Source organism: Natrix helvetica (genome assembly GCF_964273705.1).
Source record: "Natrix helvetica genome assembly, chromosome: 2".
NCBI lineage: Eukaryota > Metazoa > Chordata > Lepidosauria > Squamata > Natricidae > Natrix > Natrix helvetica.
In genome coordinates this window covers 257,372,520-257,394,190 of record NC_138552.1, presented here as the reverse complement: position 1 = coordinate 257,394,190, position 21,671 = coordinate 257,372,520, and the positions used below count along the sequence as shown (strand labels likewise).

The following is a 21,671-nucleotide window of genomic DNA, read 5'->3' as shown; positions in this document are numbered from 1 at the left end:
TCAAATAGAAGAATCTTAAGAACCTTAAGGACTGGATACGAATGTACTATATGTTGTGGTGGGGAAGTGGTTAAAATGCAGTATTGCAGGCTAACTCTGCCCATAGCCAGGAGTTTGATTCTAAGCCTTCCATCCTTCTGAAGTTGGTAAAATGAGGACTCGGATTGTTAAGCCCAATATGCTGACATTTATAAAATGCTCAGACGGTACTGTAAAGGATTGTGGAATGGTATATAAGTCTAAATGCTACTGCTATTGTTATGGCTCTTACAGTTGCATGGTTTCCATTTAAAAACAAGTAAGACAAGAACTGATTGTGAGGAACATGGGTTTGAGCAGCTTGTTATGCTGAACAAGTGGTGTGCAGCTGCTTGTTATTTTTCTTTAATTACCAACAAGGGCTAATTAAATCTCATAGCTGTGCTGGTATATTTGTGTGTATGGATATAAGGGTGATTTCATCCCAGTCACAGAAAGGAATAAGCCTCCTTATCCTCATTGCCTGTGGTCCCATTAGCAGTTGAATTGCACAGCACTAATGAAGATATAGTTGTATGCTGTGCTTTCTGCATAATGTGCAGTTTTTCCCTCAGGCAGGATCCTGCTATCTTTCTGGTTCTTTCCCCCCACTCCTTTTTTGAGGGGGGGGTAGTGTTCTATGGTAAATCATTGAGAAAAATGAGTCCGTTACTATGCTCCCAAACTCTTAGCTAAACATTGAACTTCTTCTTTTTAATCTCTCAACTCCTTCCCTAAGGGGAGACAGTAAGGGAGGTAGTTCAGCTGTTTGTTGTCTCAATTACACCAGATATTTCTGTAGTTAATTATAAACATTTATATTATTCTGGGGGAACCCCTCTGGATTTTCATTTCCTTTATGCTTAGTTCAAACTATGTTCTGATTCATTTACTTGCTCAGGAAAAAAAATGACTTTTTTTTGGTTCTTAAGAGACTATTTTGAAGGTCAATTGGGTATAAGCAGGGAGTAAAGTTTGTATGTTTGAATACAACTAAAGTGACCCCAATGAATGGTCATTTAAAATCTGTTTTAAACATATAGATAAATTTACAATGTATGAATGAATATATGATTGGATATATTGAATGGAATTAGAAATTACCTGACAGCAATGTGATCTTGTTTCCTTCAACTGCATAATTTTTAAAAATGGCAACGGACTTGAATGTGAGTTATTCATATATGTATTCTTTTGCATAGGAATATAAAACAATGTCCCCTCAAATTTCACTGACAGCAAAGTTAGATATTGTACTCCCACTGACTTCAGAGGAAGACAAATGTTATTGTCAAGTAAAATCTTTTTGTGGTTTTTTTTGTTTGGGGTGGTGGTGACCAAAATTTTACATGAAGGGGACTAAAAAGATTGTCCTCCTGAAAATAGTGTACAAATAGCAATACAGTTTTCAATGAAAACAACTTATGTAGAGGGATTTGCATTTTTAATTTTTTAATCAAGGACATTTACAGACGATTTAAAAGAACTGTATTATAATTGCTTCTTAAGTAATTTGCATGATTAAAAATAATGCACAGAAAACCACAGAAAAATACAGTATGGTAAACATGAAGACATTATGAACATGTTTCTATGAATTTTTCTGTGAGTTTTAAAAATTCAGTAGGAAATACAAAGGCAAACTGGATACTGCGGTATTGTTAGAGACAGTAAAACAATTTTAAAGCTATTTGGAATCCTTACTGACCAAAGCTGTTCTTTTAATTTTAAAATGTTTGGGTAAATTCACATCTTTATTTCCCAGTGATAAGTTCTCATTTAATATGTATGCATATGGGAACTAGTTCTTTAATTCTGATAATACAAGTTTATAAGTATAATTACTCCCCAACCCATCATACATCTGGAGACTGATTTCAAAAATCTGAACATGAAAAATGATCCGAAAAAAACAATCTCAGAGCTTCGAGATTTAAGAAATATTAGTGCCAATTGAACAGACTGCAATAAAGTAAGAAATTGTAAAAAAAAAAAAAAAAACACAACCCACTAGTAAGACTGTGGGGAGTGATAAATTACGAGCAGTAATTCAGACAGCATACCATGGATTACAAGTGTGATAGCATCTGGAATACCTGCACAAGTCCCAATTCCAGCATTGTGTGTTCATCTTTGGAAGTGATTATACACACATGCTCTTGAAAATCCTTAATGCATTTTCTTGTTTTGGGGTAGAGTTCAGATTGTATGGAGGCTGGTGAATAAGTTCAATCAAATGCTCTTACAGACGGCATATAGATTCTAGACATTTATAGACCTAGACATTTATACACAAATAGATGTTTGTGAGTCTTGGGGGCAATAGTTGTACATGCCCTCTTACATCACACTATTTGCTTAAGTAGGACTAATATCAAAGCCCTTTAAAAATAGCATGTTCCCTCTCAGTTCTACACGGAATATTCCCAGGTCAATGAATATAGGATTGCAGCCCGTATATAAAGAAATATGTATAGAAAAACAGGCAAACATTGGAGAGGGGGTTCTGAGAGGGTGAGAATTATATTTTAAAAGGCTTGTAAAGGCATTAGAATAAAATAAAACCAAATGCATTAACATATATGGCACCTTGTTTCCTTTTTAGAGCGGACTCACTAATTAATTTGTTTTCTTTCTTACAGCGGGAACAACATACATATTTAGCAAAGGTGGTGGACAGATTACATATACCTGGCCTCCCAATGATCGGCCCAGCACCCGAGCAGATAGACTGGCCATAGGGTTTAGCACAGTTCAAAAAGAAGCCATCTTGGTGCGTGTGGATAGCTCGACTGGGCTTGGTGATTATTTAGAGCTGCACATCGTAAGTACCGTCAGCAAAATGCAATGCTACTATTTGTCTGAAAGCTTCGATTTTAGCTTTTGCAATGGCTATTACAGTATTGTCTTTTCTGAAATTGATCTTCTACCATTGAATAATATTTTCCAAAGCAATTCAATGATTTCCAAAATTCAGTCTCAGTTTTGGAAGAGATGTTGGTTAATAGCAACATATACAAGAGTTTAAAGCATTTTTAATGAGCTGACTTCAGTATAATTTTAAAAGGCTGCAGATTTGGTTATGAATTGTTTTCATAAAATAGGATTCTCTTTGACCTATTGCAATTATGTATGAGATATGAAGCTATATATTAAATTGTGAGTATGGTGTATAATTATGTTTTTGACATGCTGGGAACAATGTAATCTCTTTTCATCGTTTTGTGTGCTAAGTGCACACTAAAAATCTCACAATTGTACCATATAACACCAAATCTAACATGGAAACAATAGGTGTAACTTTTTAATTATTATTTTGTGTAGCTTTTTAATTAATAAACTAAAAGTGAAAGAAATATGACAAAGAAAAAATCTGCAGTATAAAAAAATCATTCCAGCAGTAAAAAAAAATCAATTTTACATATACTCATTCAATGTATAATAATAATAATAATAATAATAATAATAATAATAATAATAATAATAATAATAATAATAATAATAATAATAATAGTTTCTCTTGCATAATTAATATATTTTAACCTATTGTATTTTGTGTAAATGAGTCCCATTTTTCATTATACTTGTCTATATAGTTTATATAGACTTTATATATAAAGTTTAAACAGTCAGCTCCTAGGTGGCAAGTGCAATCAAGTAACAATATCGGGTATCAACTATTGTAGAGTGAACCAGCTTGGTGTAGTGGTTAAAGCATTAGGCTAGAAACCAGGGACCATGATTTCTAATCCTATCTTAGATTCAAAGCCATTTGGATAGCTATGGGCTAGTCACGTTCTCTCAGCCCTAGGAAGGAAAAAGTGGCAAAACACTTCTGAAAAACCTTGCCAAGAGAAGTACAGGAGTCTAGTCTCTTGAGAACTGGACACAATTGAATAGAAGAAAAAACAGCAAACTTGCAATGTATGGTTGAAATTTCTATTCAAGTGTAATGTATCCTGTGGAATTCAGGTTACCATAGTTAGAAATCCTAGACCTCAAGTTCCCTGAAAGCATACAAAACCCCAGAAGACTGTGATGTGTTTGAAAGACTTTTCTACTTTCCATATTATGTCTAAAAAGGAATGTGGAGAAGCTCGTGTCCTGAATGGTGTGGTTTTTGGAATATCTGGCCCATAAAAAGTTAAGACCAATTTCATTTTGAGTTGAATTGGAATTTTGTACGGTCCAAAGCGGATGCATGGGCTAGGAGTAATGCACAAATTTGAATATCCAAACTAGCCATTGTTAGAGCTGTCCACATCATTGGTCTCAACCACAGTAATATATTGTAGCTCAGTAGTATGAATGTCAGGAAAAGATGTATTGGTATTAGCAAATTTAGAAAAGAATCTGTCAGGAATTGTAATGGTCCTATTTGGTTGGATATGTTGTTAATCCTGACAAGAGCTGACTGATCCTATCATTACCGTGAGGTGATAAATGTTGAATAGAAAACAGTTGACACCCTGAAAGGTCTAGTAGGGTAATTTCAAGTTGCCTTAGAGCAAACAAGTAGCAATCAGCATGGAAAGTGTCTGGATTTTTATGGCATAATAAATAAATGATCAGTTGAGATAAACTTAAGTAGGGCATCTGAGCATTTTAGAGTTTACATTAATCTCAGCTTTGTTAATATATTAAGTTTGAGCCAGATTTAACAGCAACCTTGCTACTTCACTGAAGAAGAAATAACTCCTCTGGCAAGAAATTAGTTTATTGATCTATTAGCAATATACACTGTCACCTTGGAAAATGTTCAGTAATATTATTTCTATATTGCCTCATCCCATCTAGCTAAGTTATGTATGATCTGCTCTTTTATATCCCAAACTTTTATCTGTTAGTACCTTATCTTATTTACTCATTTATTTTTGATATTGTAATGCTGTCAGTATTGGCATTGAGTTATATTTGTTCAGCAACCTTAAGGAAAAGTAACTCTCCTCTTAAATCATTTTAATGCTGCCTTTTAGGAACATATTTTACAAGCATTTTGTTTTTAAAAACAAAACAAAACTAATGTGATGCAGTTTTTAAAGCCAAGTCAACAAAAGAGTTGTGCAACATTACCATACACTTAGTAATAATGACAGCAAAACAAAAAGAATGCAAATGCTAAAAACAAAATAATCTAACAGCAAAGCAAAGAATTATCCTTAAGATGTTTCTAGATTTCTTGGCCACTGTCTTGAATCATGAAAGCTATTCCTTGGAAATATGTCTTTATTATAGTTTGTTGCAGTCAGCCAGATGTTCAGACTGTATTTGGCATTTTTATCCATCTGTTGAGCCTTTCCTAAAGACCTGGGATAGCCAATGTTGTTGTCCTTGTTGTTATTATAGTTAATTTCATAGTCAGTCAGATGTTTCAATTGGATTTGTTGTTCTCCACCTATCAAATACTTTCCAAGGATCTGGAATAGGCAGATGTTCTTTTTTAATAATATAACAGGTAATGTTGCAGGATGTAAGCTGTTCCAAATAAAGCTGCCTTTAAGAATTGACTGATGGTCATTTTGTCAGTGCTGATGGTGTTCCAGATGTTTTTGAATTGCACCCAAGCCACCTATTACTGTTGGTACTACATTTGCTTTCTTTTTGCCACAATCATTCTATTTCCAAGTCTTTATATGTTGTAATTTTTCTCCAGCTCTTTCTCTTCTATTCTGCTGTGTCTAGGTACTGCAACATCCAAATCCACAGTTTTTTGTCTTTCTTATTGATAGTTTTCAAGGCTGCAGTGTTCTGTGGCATGTGCTTGTCTGTTTGAATTCTAACGTCCCAGAACACTTTAGCTTCTTCATTTTCTATTACTTTCTCTATTTTGTGGTCCCACCAGATCTTTCCTGCAGGCAAATAATACTTCTTGTAGATATTATACTGCACTGTTGTTGCTACTCTGTCACTATTGTTTATGGTTAGTTTGTGCAGTCTTTTTGCAGCAGCTCAGTAGTGGTTCATTGTTCCTGTTGTTTCATCTCCATTTCTTTTTCCTTCTCTTTTTCCTTCTTTTCCTTCTCCCCTTTCCATTCATATTCTGTTAGATGTTGTGCCCATATCCAAATACAGTGATGACATACTGTATACTCCCTGTCACAACAAACTGGTAGAAAATTGTTGTTTGATTCTGACTTGACCATTTGCATTAATGTTTACATCGATTTATGTAAAGAGCCTTCCCAGATTAATTGTCACTAAGAATGAGGAATTAAAACACTCTGTTCTTTAAGGCAGGGCTCTCCAACCTTGGCAACTTTAAGCCTGGCGGACTTCAACTCCCAGAATTCAGCTTTGTTGGTTGGAGAATTCTGGGAGATGAAGTCCACTAGGCTTAAAGTTGCTAAGGTTGGAGACTCCTGCTTTAAGGCACTGTCAAGTGTTTGGAATATTAGGCTGCATCTTAGAATTATATGTCTTTAAAAAAATATTTAAAGAAGTTTTTCAACAGAATTGAAATCAGTGCAAATTTTGAATGAAAGAATGAAAACTAACAAGAAAGTGAAGAAGAAACAGGAATAGAAACAGAAAAGAAAAAATCTAAAAAAAAGTGGTTGCTGATTATCTAGATAGCCCTATAGATATTTTAAAAACTTACCCTCTATCTCTATGATTATACCATAATTTCCTTCTTTCCATAAGCTACTCATTCTAATTGTCAAACTCATAAATAAAAACTTTTGTTTTTCTCATTTCATGTCCAAAGCTCTTAGCCCATTTTATCATGCATCTTTTATTTATTCTTTTTCCATTTCAAATAGGCAATAAATTGCATACATTTTAGAAATTATATATTCATTATTGTAAACAGTTCAGCTTCAAATTCTTTCTTCTGCTGCACTTTATCTACTTTATCTGCTGCCCTTTATATTTTTCTTAATTGTGCATACAAAAACCATTTAAAATTAAAGCCCTCTGCAGTCAGGTGCTCTCTTTCCATCTTATATTCTCTATGTTCCTGTTCTAACAACCAGAATTGTATCTCAGAGTGTTGCTGCCATGTGCAAGATGGCAGTGCGTCAGTGGTGGGATTCAATTTTTTTTACTACTGGTTCTGTGGGTATGACTTGGTGGGCATGGCTTGGTGGGCACGGCAGGGAAAGGATACTGTAAAATCTCCATTTCCTCCTGATTAGCTGGGACTTGGGAGGCAGAGAATAGATGGGGGTGGGGCAAGTCATAGATGGTATTTACCAGTTCGCTGAACTACTCAAAATTTCCACTACTGGTTCTCCAGAAATGGTCAAAACCTGCTGAATACCACCTCTGCAGTGCGTGATATGTAACATTCATACAGATACTAAGAGTGCTGTCATTGTTAAAATAATGTAAATGATGATACAAAATTACAGTTGGATGATCTACATTGACCTTAAATGTCCACAGTGCTTTGTATTCAAATGGGAAGAACTATAGAATTATAGAATGTAAGCTTGAAAAGTATCCTGGAGATCATCTGGTACAATTCCCTTCCAATGCAGAAAATTATTTATATGGCATAACTGTGTGTTTCCAGGGTCCACTGAGGTAGATGAGAAAAAAAAGTGTCTACTTTAATGAGTTGCAAAACAGGGTCTAAATTTGTGTTTCCACATGTTCCAAAGGACTTTCTTAGTCCTCAGACATGTGTGATCTGTGTGATCACACATGTCTGAGGGCTAGTACCTCAATATGTGTGACCCTACTTAATATTTGTATATAGACCATTTGATTGTTTGTTTGTTTGTTTGTTTGTTTGGATTTATATGCCGCCCTTCTCCCAAAGGACTCAGGGCGGCGTACAACATTAAAAAATGCATATCACAAAAGTTAAAAAGAAATTAGATACATATCCAAAAAACAAACCCAATTAATAGGACAATAACATTTTAAAAATGAGATAAAATTAACAGGCCAGGCCGGCTTGCTGGAAAAGCCAACTTTTTAGGGTGCGTCGGAAGGACAGGAGGTCAGGGATTATGCGAAGCTCCGGGAACAGCTCATTCCAAAGGGAAGGTGCTCCCACAGAGAAGGCTCTCCCCCTGGGGGTCACCAGCCGACACTGTCTGGCCGAAGGCACCCTGAGGAGGCCAACTCTGTGTGATCGTACTGGACGGTAGGAGGCTACTGGTGGCAGTAGGTGGTCTCGCAGGTACCCTGGGCCTAAGCCATGGAGCGCTTTAAAGGTCATAATTAATACCTGGAATCGCACCCAGAAAACAACCGGCAACCAGTGCAGGCCGCCTAAAAGGGGTGTAACATGGGAGCACCTAGGTACCCCTATGTTAACCCACGCAGCCACATTCTGGACCAGCTGAAGCCTCCGGGTGCTCTTCAAGAGTAGCCCCATGTAGAGAGCGTTGCAGTAGTCCAGGCGAGAAAGGACGAGGGCATGAGTGACTGTGCACAGAGCATCCCGATCCAGGAAGGGGCGCAACTGACATACCAGGCGAACCTGGTAAAAGCCCCCCCTGGTCACGGCCATCAGGTGTTCTTCTAAACTAAGCCGCGTATCCAGGAGGACTCCCAGATTGCAGGCCTTCTCTGAGGGCACTAACATTTCTCCCCCTATCACAAAGATGGAACAAGATGCACAAATCGGGATGACGGAAACCACAGCCACTCAGTCTTGGAGGGATTGAGCTTGAGCCATCCAGATCCGCACGGCCTCCAGGCATCGGGACATCACGTCGAGGGCATCGTTTGGGTGGTTTGGGGTAGAGATGAAAAGTTGATTTGATTGTAGGATACACATGAATGTGCTTAACTTCTCTGATTTCCTGAATTACTTAAAAAAAATGTATCATGCCAACACACCTTTTTGGGAGAGGGGGCGGTCTAGAAATCCAAGAAATAAATAAAAATAAATTTGTAAAAATAATAAAGGTGAGATACAAACAAACAAGTAAATAAATAGAATGCAACCTTAATAGACTGCATACTTTATGCTATTTTGTAGTTGCAGTCCATATGATACCTCCGGGCTGTGACTTGTAACTACATTAGAGTTTTGATTGATATCTGCATTTCAGAATGAACTTTTTTTTTTCTTATGAAGATAATTCTTGGATGATCAGTATTAATGTTCACTTGGGAATATTCATTCACTCACTCATTCATTCAATTTGTATAGCTTCCCATCTTGCATATGCAAATGTGGGCTATAAAGTATAGGGCATTCTGAGGTCTGTGGGCATTACTTCTGAACTGAGGTGTATTAAGAAATCTCAGAGTTGTTCATTATTCATGAACTACATAATCCTTGTTTATTGGATAGATAGATAGATGGATCCCAGGATCCAAAGTTTGCCTATCCAATAGACATGGATCCTATTTTTTGCTAAACAAAAATGTCTTTGAGTGGCCATTTGCCATGTAGAATAGCTTATCAGGCTTGTGAGTGCTTTACAGGTTCTTGTAAAACTTCATCCTTGTTCTTCCACAGATGATCTGATTAATTAGGTAGGTAGTAAAACATACAGAACAGCAAGATATTCTGCTGGTTACTAATAGTGATGCTGGGCTAAAGATCTTTTGTCCGGGATCATTAATAGCCAGATCTTCCTTGGGGGAAACTTTAAATCCGCTCTACAAATTATCATGTTGTAGCAGTCCTGAGTAGAATTTTTAAAGAAAAGCTTTAGTTCCACTTCTCCATTAAACAGTCCTTAAGAAGGAAAAAGATTGCCCTTTCTTTTACTGTCTTCTTTACATTAACTTCTACCTCCCTGAGGACCATACATCTAGGACAAGCTCCTCCTTGCCCATTTAATAATCAATTTAATAAAAAAAATGATTCATGTTCTTTAAAACTATTTGTATGTCTGTTATCAGTTCTTGTATTTTGAACATTTATGCTTTGCAGGTTATTTTTGTATAGTTTTCACAACGAAACTTTCTGTCCATAATACAAAGTATTATGCAAATATTTTCATTGAATAGATAATCATTGATCAATGTGTTTGTACCAAGGCTGGGTTCTAGCTGGCGTTACTGCCAGTTCTCTCGTGCACATTTATTTATTTATTTATTTATTTATTTCTTAGATTTTTAGACCGCCCCTCTCCCAAAAAGGGACTCGCTTCAAGTCCACAGGTGCTGGATGCGCTCTGCGTGCACTTGCGCAGTTCAATGAAAATTGCTCTGCGCATGTGCAGAACTCCAAAAAAAGATGTCGATTGTAGTGACTGGGGAACTGGTTCGGGGACGTGTCAGGCCTGGGTCACTCTGGCATACCACTACCAGTTTGGCCTCACTGGTCTGAACCAGTAGGAACCCACCTCTGCTTTGTACATTGTTCCTCTATCATGCAAAATGTAGCATCATTCAGGGCAGTTGAGACACATAGACCTATACCCAAAGCAAGCACATTATGCTTAATTAACCTGAAATTACCCAATATAGCATCTTAAGTTTCTTTTGTTTATTTGTTTGCAAGGGATACAAAAAATAAGCTGTGGCAAAGATTAAAATACTCTTAAGATGCAACAGTGAGCAATGGATAGAATGCAGGAATGAAAGCTTTTATGTGAGCTTAAAAAGAAATTAATTGGCCTTGCAGAAAGGAAGGATGCCTTTCAGCTTCGCCATCGCTACATGTAAGTCTGGTTTACAAATGGCCGGCATCTTTGTTTGCTTTTTGCCAGACTATAAACTGGATCCTCCTGGTCTCAGCATTGCTCCCTATAGATCTTAGAACCTCATTCTTTTTCACAACTTGCTTCTAGTCAAATGATGAGAAGGGGTTGCAGACAGATGGCTTGAAGATGTATTAAAATAGATTGAAAGACACTGGATTGATTATTTTTGCAAAAATAAAAATTCCTCTCGTACATTCAGACAATAATACTTTGGGTAATAATTGTTTTTCCCTCCTGGGAACAGCTATATCTGCTATCATTTTGTGATTGGTTGATTTAATCAAGTTTTAGCACTCTTAAAGTAGGCCCTTGGATCTACAAAGCATGAAAATATCTAGTTTACCTCAGATGTCTCTCAGCCAACTCATTGTAGATTTGTATTCTGTGCACACTAGGGCAGATTGCCTTTGACAATGAAGCATGGTCAAAAAATTCTACTCAACTTAATTCACTTATAGGTGCCTCTCACTGCCCCTTATGTGCATAGTTCGATATAAGGAGCAAAGCTGAGAGATAGAGTATACAGAAATCTTGCATAGAAGATATAAACATTGAACATGTATAGGCCACATGTTGCATAACTATGTTTTAGGCTAAAAATAGATCCTCAGCATTATTGCTTTGTCCCACATAATACCCTTAAAGTGTTTAGAAATGGTTGCCCTGTATGTTTGAATATCTATAAAACGAAGATTCCTTTGACTGAGATTAAATTACTGACAATTATATTGGCACATCCGTACAGTTTTTATGGCAACATTCTAGAAATAATTTATGGTTGCCTTTCCCTGGAATTTTTTCACTATCCAGGCTAGCCTGCAGTCCTAGAAATTCCTAATGGTCACTTCAGCAATCACTAACTAGATTCAGTCCTTCTTACCTTTTCTCAAAATCAGCTGAGGTCAATTAAATGCTGCTATCTGCTGTGATGTTTACATTTGTATCTGTATCTATGTATATTGCTCTCAGGAAACAGAATAGAACGATAATACAGGAATCAACCAGAATCTGATAAGAGGAGTGGTGTGATGCATAGCATAGATGGTTCCTGGATGTGATGGGTTGATGTTCAAATGTTTCTGGATGGGGTGTATACTGTATACTAAAAAAACATTTCTGGGGCTGTGCAATCAGAGAATTCTTAGGTTAGCACTTAAGTACTAAGAATTAATGACTTATTAATCTGGATTTGTAAACTGAACTGCTGTGCTCACTTCTGCTCCAGAATAAATTTCATTTTTTTAAAATAATTTGGGTCCATCCCAGTAAGACTCCTGGCTTCATTTCTGTTCAATCCTCACTTCGATTATAGTGTATATGTCTATCAGTATAATAGAAAGGAATTGGAGAAAGTCCTCCTTTTCTCCAAGAATGGCATCAGTTCAGCTGAAAGTGTGGTTTCAATTCCAAACATTTTGTGCAGATCTGTATAAGTCTCTATGTTCATCTGGGATAACTCTTGTTCAGAATAGTGTCAGGGGAATGTGCAGTTGCCAAGTACTGCTATATTTGCTCTCCCTGGACTAGTTCTTTTACAGCATTCTGTGTGCTATTTTCCAATGTCTAATTGCTTAGATCTGGGAGAAATAAACAAACAAAGAAAGCTACCAAATATAATACAATGCAATGCAATGCAATGCAATGCAATGCAATGCAATGCAATGCAATGCAATGCAATGCAATGCAATGCAATGCAATACAATACAATACAATAGCAGAGTTGGAAGGGACCTTGGAGGTCTTCTACTCCAACCCCCTGCCTAGGCAGAAAACACTATACCATTTCAGACAAATGGCTATCCAACATCATCTTAAAGACTTCCAGTGTTGGAGCATCACAACTTTTGGAGGCAAGCTGTTCCACTGATTAATTGTTCTAACTGTCAGGAAATTTCTCTTCACTTCTCTCCTTGATTAGATTCCACCCATGGCTTACTGTTCTACCCTCAGGTGCTTCAGAGAAGAAGTTTGAATCCCTCTTCTTTGTGGCAACCCCTGATATATTGGAACACTGCTATCATGTCTCCCCTAGTCCTTCTTTTCATTAAATTAGACATACCCAGTTCCTGAAACAGTTCTTTATATGTTTTAGCCTCCAGTCTTTAATCATCTTTGTTGCTCTTCTCTGCACTCTTTCTAGAGTCTCCACATCTTTTCTACATTATGGTGACCAAAACTGAATGCATTATTCCAAGTGTGGCCTTACCAAAGCATTATAAAGTGGTATTAACACTTCATGCGATCTTGATTCTATCCCTCTGTTTATGTAGCCTAGAACTGTTTGGCTTTTTTGGCAGCTGCTACACACTGCTGGCTCATATTTAAATGGTTGTCCACGAGGATTCCAAGATCCCTCTCACAGTTACTACTATTGAGCAAGGTACTACCTATCCTGTACCTGTGCATTTCGTTTTTGTTGCCTAAATGTAGAACCTTACTCTTTTCACCATTGAATTTCATTTTATTAGATAGTGCCCAATGTTCAAGTTTGTCGAGATCTTTCTGTATCTTAAGCCTATCTTCTGGAGTGTTGGCTATTCCTGCCATATATATGCTTTTGAGTCTAAAACAATGGCTGTGCAGTTTGATAATGCCGGATTTTGCAATGGGCCTCACGAAAACCTCTGAAAAGAGTTATGTGTGTCATATGGGAAAAGCAACAAGCTTTAAAACAATAAAAATGATAGATATTAAATAATTCAATACAGCACATTCAATTTGTGTGCTTATATCTGCTTTCCCCAACTTAGCACCATTGTCTTGGCCTGTATGGCTGGGAATTGTAGAAACCGAAGGTCATCAGCTTAGAAAATGATTTTTATATTTTCTATATTTTGTTCAAAAATAAAAGAACACATGGAAAAGAACTTTGGAAAACAAGATCTAGAATGCCAAAAGATGATGAAAATAAAATAAGTATTTTATTAATCTCATTGCACTTTATGAATGCTGATATTGATAGTTGGGGTGTAAGAGAATAGGATTTGTTGTGCTTTTTTATAATCAGGTTTAGGATTTGTTTTCAAGAGACATTTAAAATTTATGGTATCATATTTACTAAGTGGAATGGGTAGGCAGAAAAGCTTTTTTTTTTTTTTGTTACCAATAATATAATTAGCACTCTGATTTTTGTAATTGCCAATCTCAGAATTGCTTGCTGTTTAATATAATGTAGTCTTTTAAATGTATTTTTAAAAAGCTTGATTTAAATTCCATTGAAACAATGAAAAGATTGTAATTGCATTGAGTCACTTAATGCTATTTCACTTCTCCTGTTCACATAGTTCTAATGCTATCTAAAAAATCATTTGGGGGTGGGGGTGCTCCCATGATGGAAAGTTCCTTCATTAATGTAATCTCCAACGTGTAGAAAATTGACAAATCTGAGGTGGTTTGAAAATCATCCTATTTATACCAGAGCTTTCTATTTAATAGACCCCCCCTGCCCCAAATGGTCACAGTGAGGAACGTTAACTCACATTAAGTGCCATCTTCAGGTTGAAAAACTGTAAGGTGAAATTGCTTGAATTGCTTTACTTCTTTTATTGGGTTTATATGCTGCTTCAATCAATATATGGATTTGTGGTTTATAACTTAGGATAGTTAGAATAACTGAAGGATTCCTTCTGCGGGAATAAAATGGAGGTTCCATTAGAAACCATGCACTGCTGTTTCTGATACAAGGCTGTGCTAATTGTTTGACAGGTTGCTGCAGACAGGATACTCTTAACTTTGCTGATAATTTCAGCGGAATCATCTTCAATGAATACATATGTATTTATTGGTGACTTCAGAAAGTCAATAGCCTTGATGAGCCTTTGGAAGGATGTAGCCATAGCACTTACTTCTATACCACTTTACAGTGCTTTACAGCCCTCTCTAAGTGGTTTACGCATATCGCCCCCATCAATCTGGGTCTTCATTTTACCAATCTCGAAAGGATGGAAGACTGAGTGAACTTTGAGCCTGTGAGATTTGAACTGCCAAATTGTAGGCAGCCATCAGTCAGCAGAAGTAGCTGCACTCTAACCACTGCGCTAGCACAGTGTAGCCTGTTCAATACTTTGAGACTGGTGTCACTGGCCCCCCAAAGGAGTTCTGGTTATAAAATAGGGACACTGCAAAAAATATGATCTGCTTTTCCAAGTAGTAGTAGCCAAAACTAACTGGACTATGATTATTAGAAGATATCTGCAAGCAGCAGCTGAGAGCTCAGTGGCTGAGATGCAGCTCAGCCTCCTACCTTTCTCCTACCTTGGTTTAACTTTGCAGCTGGCTGTTGCATGCCATTTCAAATTTAATATTTCCTGCAATGTCCTGGACAATGCTACATCATAATATTAAGGGAATAGGGAGACATCCATGCCACATACACCATCTGTTTCCAAAAATGGAAGTTATACCACACAGCTAGTTTCAGGGGATCAGTCATTACCTTCAAATGCAGGCTAATATGTGTTGCTTGAATGGAGATATGTATTGGAATTAACATGTTAATTAGCTGGCTATTTCTTGTTTTTTTTATAAGGTCCATTCATTATTGCCATTGCTTATTATTCAAGTGTGCCACTCTGCTTATGCTAATTTTAAAATTATTCCTGCTTTTTTCTTTTTTTTCTTTAATAACTATTTATGACTCTTAGAAAAATACATCTAATTAATACCTAGTCACAGTGCTGCAATTAGATGTTAATCAGATTTGATTTCGAGAGTAATGCACCAGCAATCTCCTAATCTCCTGAGTTATGACTTGATGAAAACTTGATTATCCTAGTTATGAAGTTCATGATTCTGAAAGATTCCCCTGTCCCTTCAAGCTCAGCTCAGGGCCCATTCCAGTTTATATTTTGCTTCACTTCTTACTTTCAGTAGGGATAAATTACTTCAAAATGAGAGGTAATCATGGCAGAAAGAAAGTTAAGCACAAACTTAAAATAAAGGACCTCAGTAACTGGCACATATTGACCTGAGTGAATAAATTCCAAATTCAGCAAAGGTTGTTTCTATTATTATTAAACTAAGGATGGCAGTCTGACCAATTATATTCCCTTCATTTGCATTATAATGGAAAGAAATTATCAGGGCAAGTTGCTTACGACTTTTAACCTAGAAACTTGGTAGATTTTTGGCAAAGGTGTCATTTGGGGAGTACAAAGGAAGCTTTTTCAGCTGTGGGTTGAAAAAGAGCACAGTTTTAAAATAAATACCTGCTGCTATGGGTGGCATTCAAGGTTTTTCCATGGAGAAGTGTACTAGATTACCATTGCTTTAGACTAATTGGGTTCTAGTGGGCAGTGCGGCTCTCTATTCCTGCCCCCTACTTTCTGTCACTGTTTCAGGGATAGCTAAACTTAGGACCAATTTAACCTGTAAGCATAAATAAAATGGTAAGCCAAAATTGTACCACTTTATATGAAACATTCACCTTGTTTTCTTTCATATAGATATATGAATATTTTACTACAACTAAACAATCAGGCTATCTAGTTTTATCTTACCATGTTTGTTTTCTATGTACATGGAATGTGCAGTCTACCCCTAAGGATGCATTGAAAGATTGAATAGTGTCTCTTAAAATTTATATCATATTATTTAGGATCTTTCCATATTTCCTTAAGCATCAGATGTTCACCACAGTTAAGTAAAGGCCATTTAATCTGACAGACTGCGGGTCTGATCTGCTTTGGCATACCTTCTGTTTCTCATTAGCCTATTGATTGGTCCATGTTATATAGCCACAAACAAATGTCATGTTCCATGAGGACTTCAGCCCTTTAGGATCGATTTCCAATGGTGGTAACTAGTAAGCATTGGAATATGGGTGTTATGCCATTTTTCTTTTTATTTGCTATAAGTACATATCAGAAAATGGCAAATTAAAATGTACATAGCAAAATAAGAGTGTGGATTTCTTCCAATTGTTGAAAAAAGTTTCTGATTTTTAATTTTTGTGTGTAGGATAATGTTAATTAGTCTATTCTGGTCTCATTATCCATCCCTAGCACAGCTTTTGAAATAAAGTGAGGGATTGATTTATAGGTGGCAGAGTGTTTGAAGGACCATAACAAAAGCAGGAGTGGTCAGTCTTAAAACACAGTCATTTCCAGTTAGTGGCATCATTTTCAAGTGGACAGTCTGTACTTTTAGTAGCTCATCATGAAGGACCACTTGAAGGGATGATCTTCTAGGCAAGACTCTAGGCAAGAAAATGATTTTACATGCACACGCATACACTTTGACACACTTCAAAAGAGCAATCATTTATAAGGCATTTTGTTCACAAAAGACCTGGTGTTTTAAGCTCTAAGCCTGAAATGCCATGTAGAATAATTCACTAGGTCTATGAATAAAACATGTCTTATTGAAGAATCCCTTTTACAATATACAATTTCCTTTGATAAGCCTCCCCTGAGGATTCAATGTATGTATGATGCTCTTGTCTCAAATGTATTCACAGTTAAAAGAATTGTAGCTTACTGTTGTTGGATACTCTGCAGAGGTGCTCTATTTTCCCCCCTTCTTCCCCCATCTTCTGACCTAATTATGTATATATGCACTTGTGTGCATATTTGGGTCGGGCTAACATGTATCACGGGGCTTGTGCTTATCTTACTGCATTGTTTGTGTCTTGTCCTTCACTGTTGAAGCTACAGTTCCTCATTCATTTTTATTTTAAAGTCAAGGTCCATTTACTGTTTATTATTTTTAGCTTTCAAGTATTGCATATGATTCATGGTTTTATTGGGCGTATTATAACTATCAGGCCTTTGTCAATGCTTCTACAATGAAAGGTGGCTGGAATATTGGTGATGTAATCAAAAGGCTCTAGTGTAGAAAAATGAGGGCAGGCAAGTGTTTTCCAAGGAGAAAAAATACAGAGAGAAATTGCCTTTTCATAATTTGATTTAGGAAACAGGCTGAAGCAGTATCAGAGGTTTTTGTCAAAGTGATGAAAGCAGTGTCGCATCCTATGTACAGTATGTTTGTCTCTTTTGTACATGAATGCAATATAAATATCTCAGTGAGACAGGTGACATAGATATTTAATTACATTTTTGAAAAAAAATCTCTCTTTTCATCTGTTTAATATATTTATTTATTTAAAAATGTACCTTTCCATCCTGCCTAGGTCTGAGTGAGAAAGTTATCCCATCCAAATTTGGATCTCTAAGGCTGTACCTAATATCTGAAATTTACACTTTTCAGAACTGAAAACATAGTTCAGATTTTAAAACAACAAAAGTAAAATTGGTGTTTAAAGGGAAAATATAAATTATACTGTATGTTTATGGTTCAACGAAAAGGAGTACCCAAATATTTAAAAAATCTAGAAAAAGCATCTGAAAAATATGTATATTTCTTCACAAGGCATTCTTTATAAAACCAGAAAATTAACCTGAAAAGAAAAAGAAAATTATGTTGACAGATTCACCCATCCCTATTCTTCAGCAAATGGTGGCTGTTGACAGCAGATGCTGAAAGCTGTGGATGAATTAGATTGTCAAAATTTGTTTGACTCAGATTCATATCTTTGCAGTCTGAACTTCATTTGTTGTTATTTTATATCATTTAGTTTTGTGTATTTCTTTTAGTATATACAATTGTGTAGGCACTTTTTCATTTTGCAAGCAAAATGTACTGCATATAATATATTGCTATATATTGTTTTCATTGATATAACCATTTGGTGTCCTCTTTTCTTTATTATATGCATTTGAATCATATTCTGTTTGAAAGACCACATTGGTCTTTCAAAAGTTGGAAGTTGGAAAAGTGCAGCTAACTTACGTAGCCATAAGATGTCAAAATTTTTGATAGTTTTGAATATATTGGCTCCAGGGAACCTGACAAATAGTGTGTTTCAATACTGCTATTGTCTGGGACAACCATGTCAGTATGATTTAATAGACAGAATAGTAGATTTAAAATGTAGAGCAGTCAATTCAAAGAATTTCATCCAATCACTTAAGTCTTGGGATATATTGGGTATTTTAGGAAGAGAGATTCACGCTCAAAAGCAGCTTTTATAACTGAACTCAACAAATAAAAAGTACCCTGTATAGGTAACTGGCCATAAAGACAGAACCAAAATCTCATCTGAAAATATATCAATAAACAATCACTACTGCAAGTCTTCCCTCTCACATTTGCAAAAAAATACCTTCCGTTTTTTTCCTTACAAATCAAGGACTCATTTACAGTCAATTATAGACATTAGTAACCTAGATTTACCTGTTTAAGACATCCATTTATGTTTCTATGCAATTCAGCTATAAGTAAAACAAATAGGATTCTTACAATGTCAGCAGTAATGTGAAAAACACTGTCCATTCTAATGGTAATAATGTTATGTTTCTGACAGGAAGGGTTTTAAAAGCAAGCAACACATTTGGGAAGGATTTTTAAAGTAGTGTTGCTCCTGAAATTTTGTTAGGACAAAAGATAGCAGAATGTATTATAGTGTTGTATTTCTCAACATCGGCAACTTCAAGGTATATGGACTTCAACTCCCAGAATTCCCTAATCAGCATGCTGATAGAAGAATTCTGGGATTTGGAGTCCACATGTTTTAAAGTTTCCAAGTTGAGACTCTTTTGACTCCATACATACATTCATTTCATTTCCAAGGAAGATTCATTTATTAGTTTTTACTTTAATTTATCAGTTATGCCAAAAATATTACAGTGAATTAAATAAGGGCCTCTCATTATCACATGAAATCAAACTGTATTCTTTGCAGAATGAGATGCACTGGGAATATCCCACCTTCTCAGAAGTGTTAAATTAGATCTTTAATGTTGATATTTCAGATTATGTTTTTATAATTTGCACAAGATTTCCTGTCAAAGATATGTTTGAGGGCTGAAATTAGAACAAGGGTTTGGAGTAAATGTTTCAGATATTTGGAAACCAAGGACCCAGAGTATGGAGGAATGGAGAGGCCAATCAAGCACAGTAATCCCACGGTCATTGAACCAGGTTTTGGTGCTTTTGGCAAAAGTTGCTCTCATCAGAAAAGATGGCTTTGGACCATTGTGCTTCATTAAGACCAGGGTCAACGCAGCCATCTACCAGGAGATTTTGGAGCACTTCATGCTTCTTTTCTCAGACGAGCCTTATGGGGGATGCTGACTTCATTTTCCAGCTGCCCACACTGCCAAAAGCACCAAAACCGACGACCGTGGGATTACTGTGCTTGATTGGCCAGCAAACTCGCCTGACCTGAAACCCATAGATAATCTATGGGGCATTGCCAAGAGAGACATGAGACCGAACAATGACGAAGAGCTGAAGGCCACTATTGAAGCATGCTGGTCTTCCATAACACCTCAGCAGTGCCACAGGCTGATAGCTTCCATGCTACGCCACATTGAGGCAGTAATTGCTGCAAAAGGGGCCCAAACCAAGTACTGAGTACATATGTATGCTTATACTTTTCAGAGGTCCGATATTGTTCTATGTACAATCCTTGTTTTATTGATTGCATATAATATATATATATATTCGTAGATTTTCATGGGTGTAGGTATGCTGGTCTTGTTGTATTCGGGTCTTTTCCCATGTAAGATTGAGATTATCTTGGCAACGTTTCAGCGAGGTCTCACTCACCATCTTCAGGCTTAAAGTGTGATCGGAACTGCAGTCTTTCTATAAATCTTGGTGGGGGGTGGAGTGCTGGTTTTGTTTCAGTAAGTGGAATGATTGGTTGTGTGGTTATATCATGATTGGTACATTGGTGCTGATTGGTGCTGGCTGTGTGTCTATTGTTGTTCCGTGTTGTAACGGCCTGGGGGGGGGCTCATTTGTTGACTAGGGCTGGTTTCCAGATGTCTGGTAGGCGGGAAGTATCGTCATGTTTATTCATGTTGTGGGGGTGTTTCTCTATTTCGATAGCTTCCATAATTATTCTCTTGTTGAAGTGTCCTGTTTTGGAGATTAACCTGGTTCCTTCAAAATTAATTTCATGCCATGTAGCTTTAAGGTGCTGGAAAAGGGAGGAAGGGTTTTTTTTTTCTTCTTACTGCGTTCTTGTGTTCTGTGATGCATGCATTTATTCTCCTGTTCATTTGTCCTATGCATGCTGCAGGGCAGATTTTGCATGGTATTTCGTAAACTCCTTGGTTTTGTAGCTGGATTTTGTCTTTGGGGTTTGTTAAGATTTTGGCTATTTTTTGGTCAGTGTTGAAGGCTCTCTTGATATTGTGTTTGTGGAGAATTTTGCTGATTTTGTCTGTAGTGCCTTTGATATAAGGGAGGAGGGCGATGCCGTTGTCCTGTTCTGCACCTTGGTTTTTGGGTGGAGTCTCCCTTTGGAAAAGGTTGGTAATTGTTTTTCTTTGGAATCTGTTGGAGATTAATATGTTTGTGAGAGTGTGTAATTCAGTTTTCAAGTGGTCTTTGTTGGCTAGGCATTTGATTCTGGAGATGAGGGTCTTGGCTTGATCTGTGCAGGGTGGTGATCGGATTGTCCGTTTAAGTAGCAGTTGGTGTGTATTTTTTTTTGGTAGATGGTGTGTCCTAGGGAGCAATTGGGTTTTTTGTAGATTAGGACGTCCAGACAGGGAAGTTGGTTGTTTGCTTCTATTTCCATGGTGAATTGTATTTTGGGGTGTAGGCTTTTGAGACGTGTGAAGAAGTTGTCCAGTTTTTCTTTTCCATGTGGCCAAATCATGAACGTGTCATCAACATATCTAAGCCAGAGTATCTGAACACAAACCCAAACTCTGGCTTAGATATGTTGATGACACTTTCATGATTTGGCCACACAGGAAAGAAAAACTGGACAACCTCCACTTGTCTGGAATGGTATAAGGCAGTGATGGCTAACCTTTTTGGGATCATGTGCCAAAAGCGGGGAGAGTGCAGGGGGGATCATGCACGCGCATGCCAACACCCATAATGCTATGCATGCGACACCCCCCCCCTGCTTTTGGCACACTTTTTTTGCCCTCCCTAGGCTCAGAGGCTTTCTAGGAGCCTGGGGAGGGCGAAAACAGCCTCCCCGCCCCCAGAGGCTCTCTGGAGGCTTCAGGA

General features: G+C 36.9%; 1 protein-coding gene across 17 annotated transcripts in view; it reads left to right on the top strand.

Moving 5' to 3' along the window:
• Nucleotides 1-21,671, top strand: part of NRXN1 (neurexin 1) — an 898,064-nt gene that overhangs the window by 662,862 nt on the left and 213,531 nt on the right. For all 17 annotated transcript variants that reach the window (XM_081941958.1, XM_081941974.1, XM_081941972.1 and 14 more), the window contains one exon: nt 2,661-2,842. In XM_081941958.1, the coding sequence (XP_081798084.1) occupies nt 2,661-2,842 (182 nt within the window). The remainder of the gene's footprint in view (nt 1-2,660; nt 2,843-21,671) is intronic.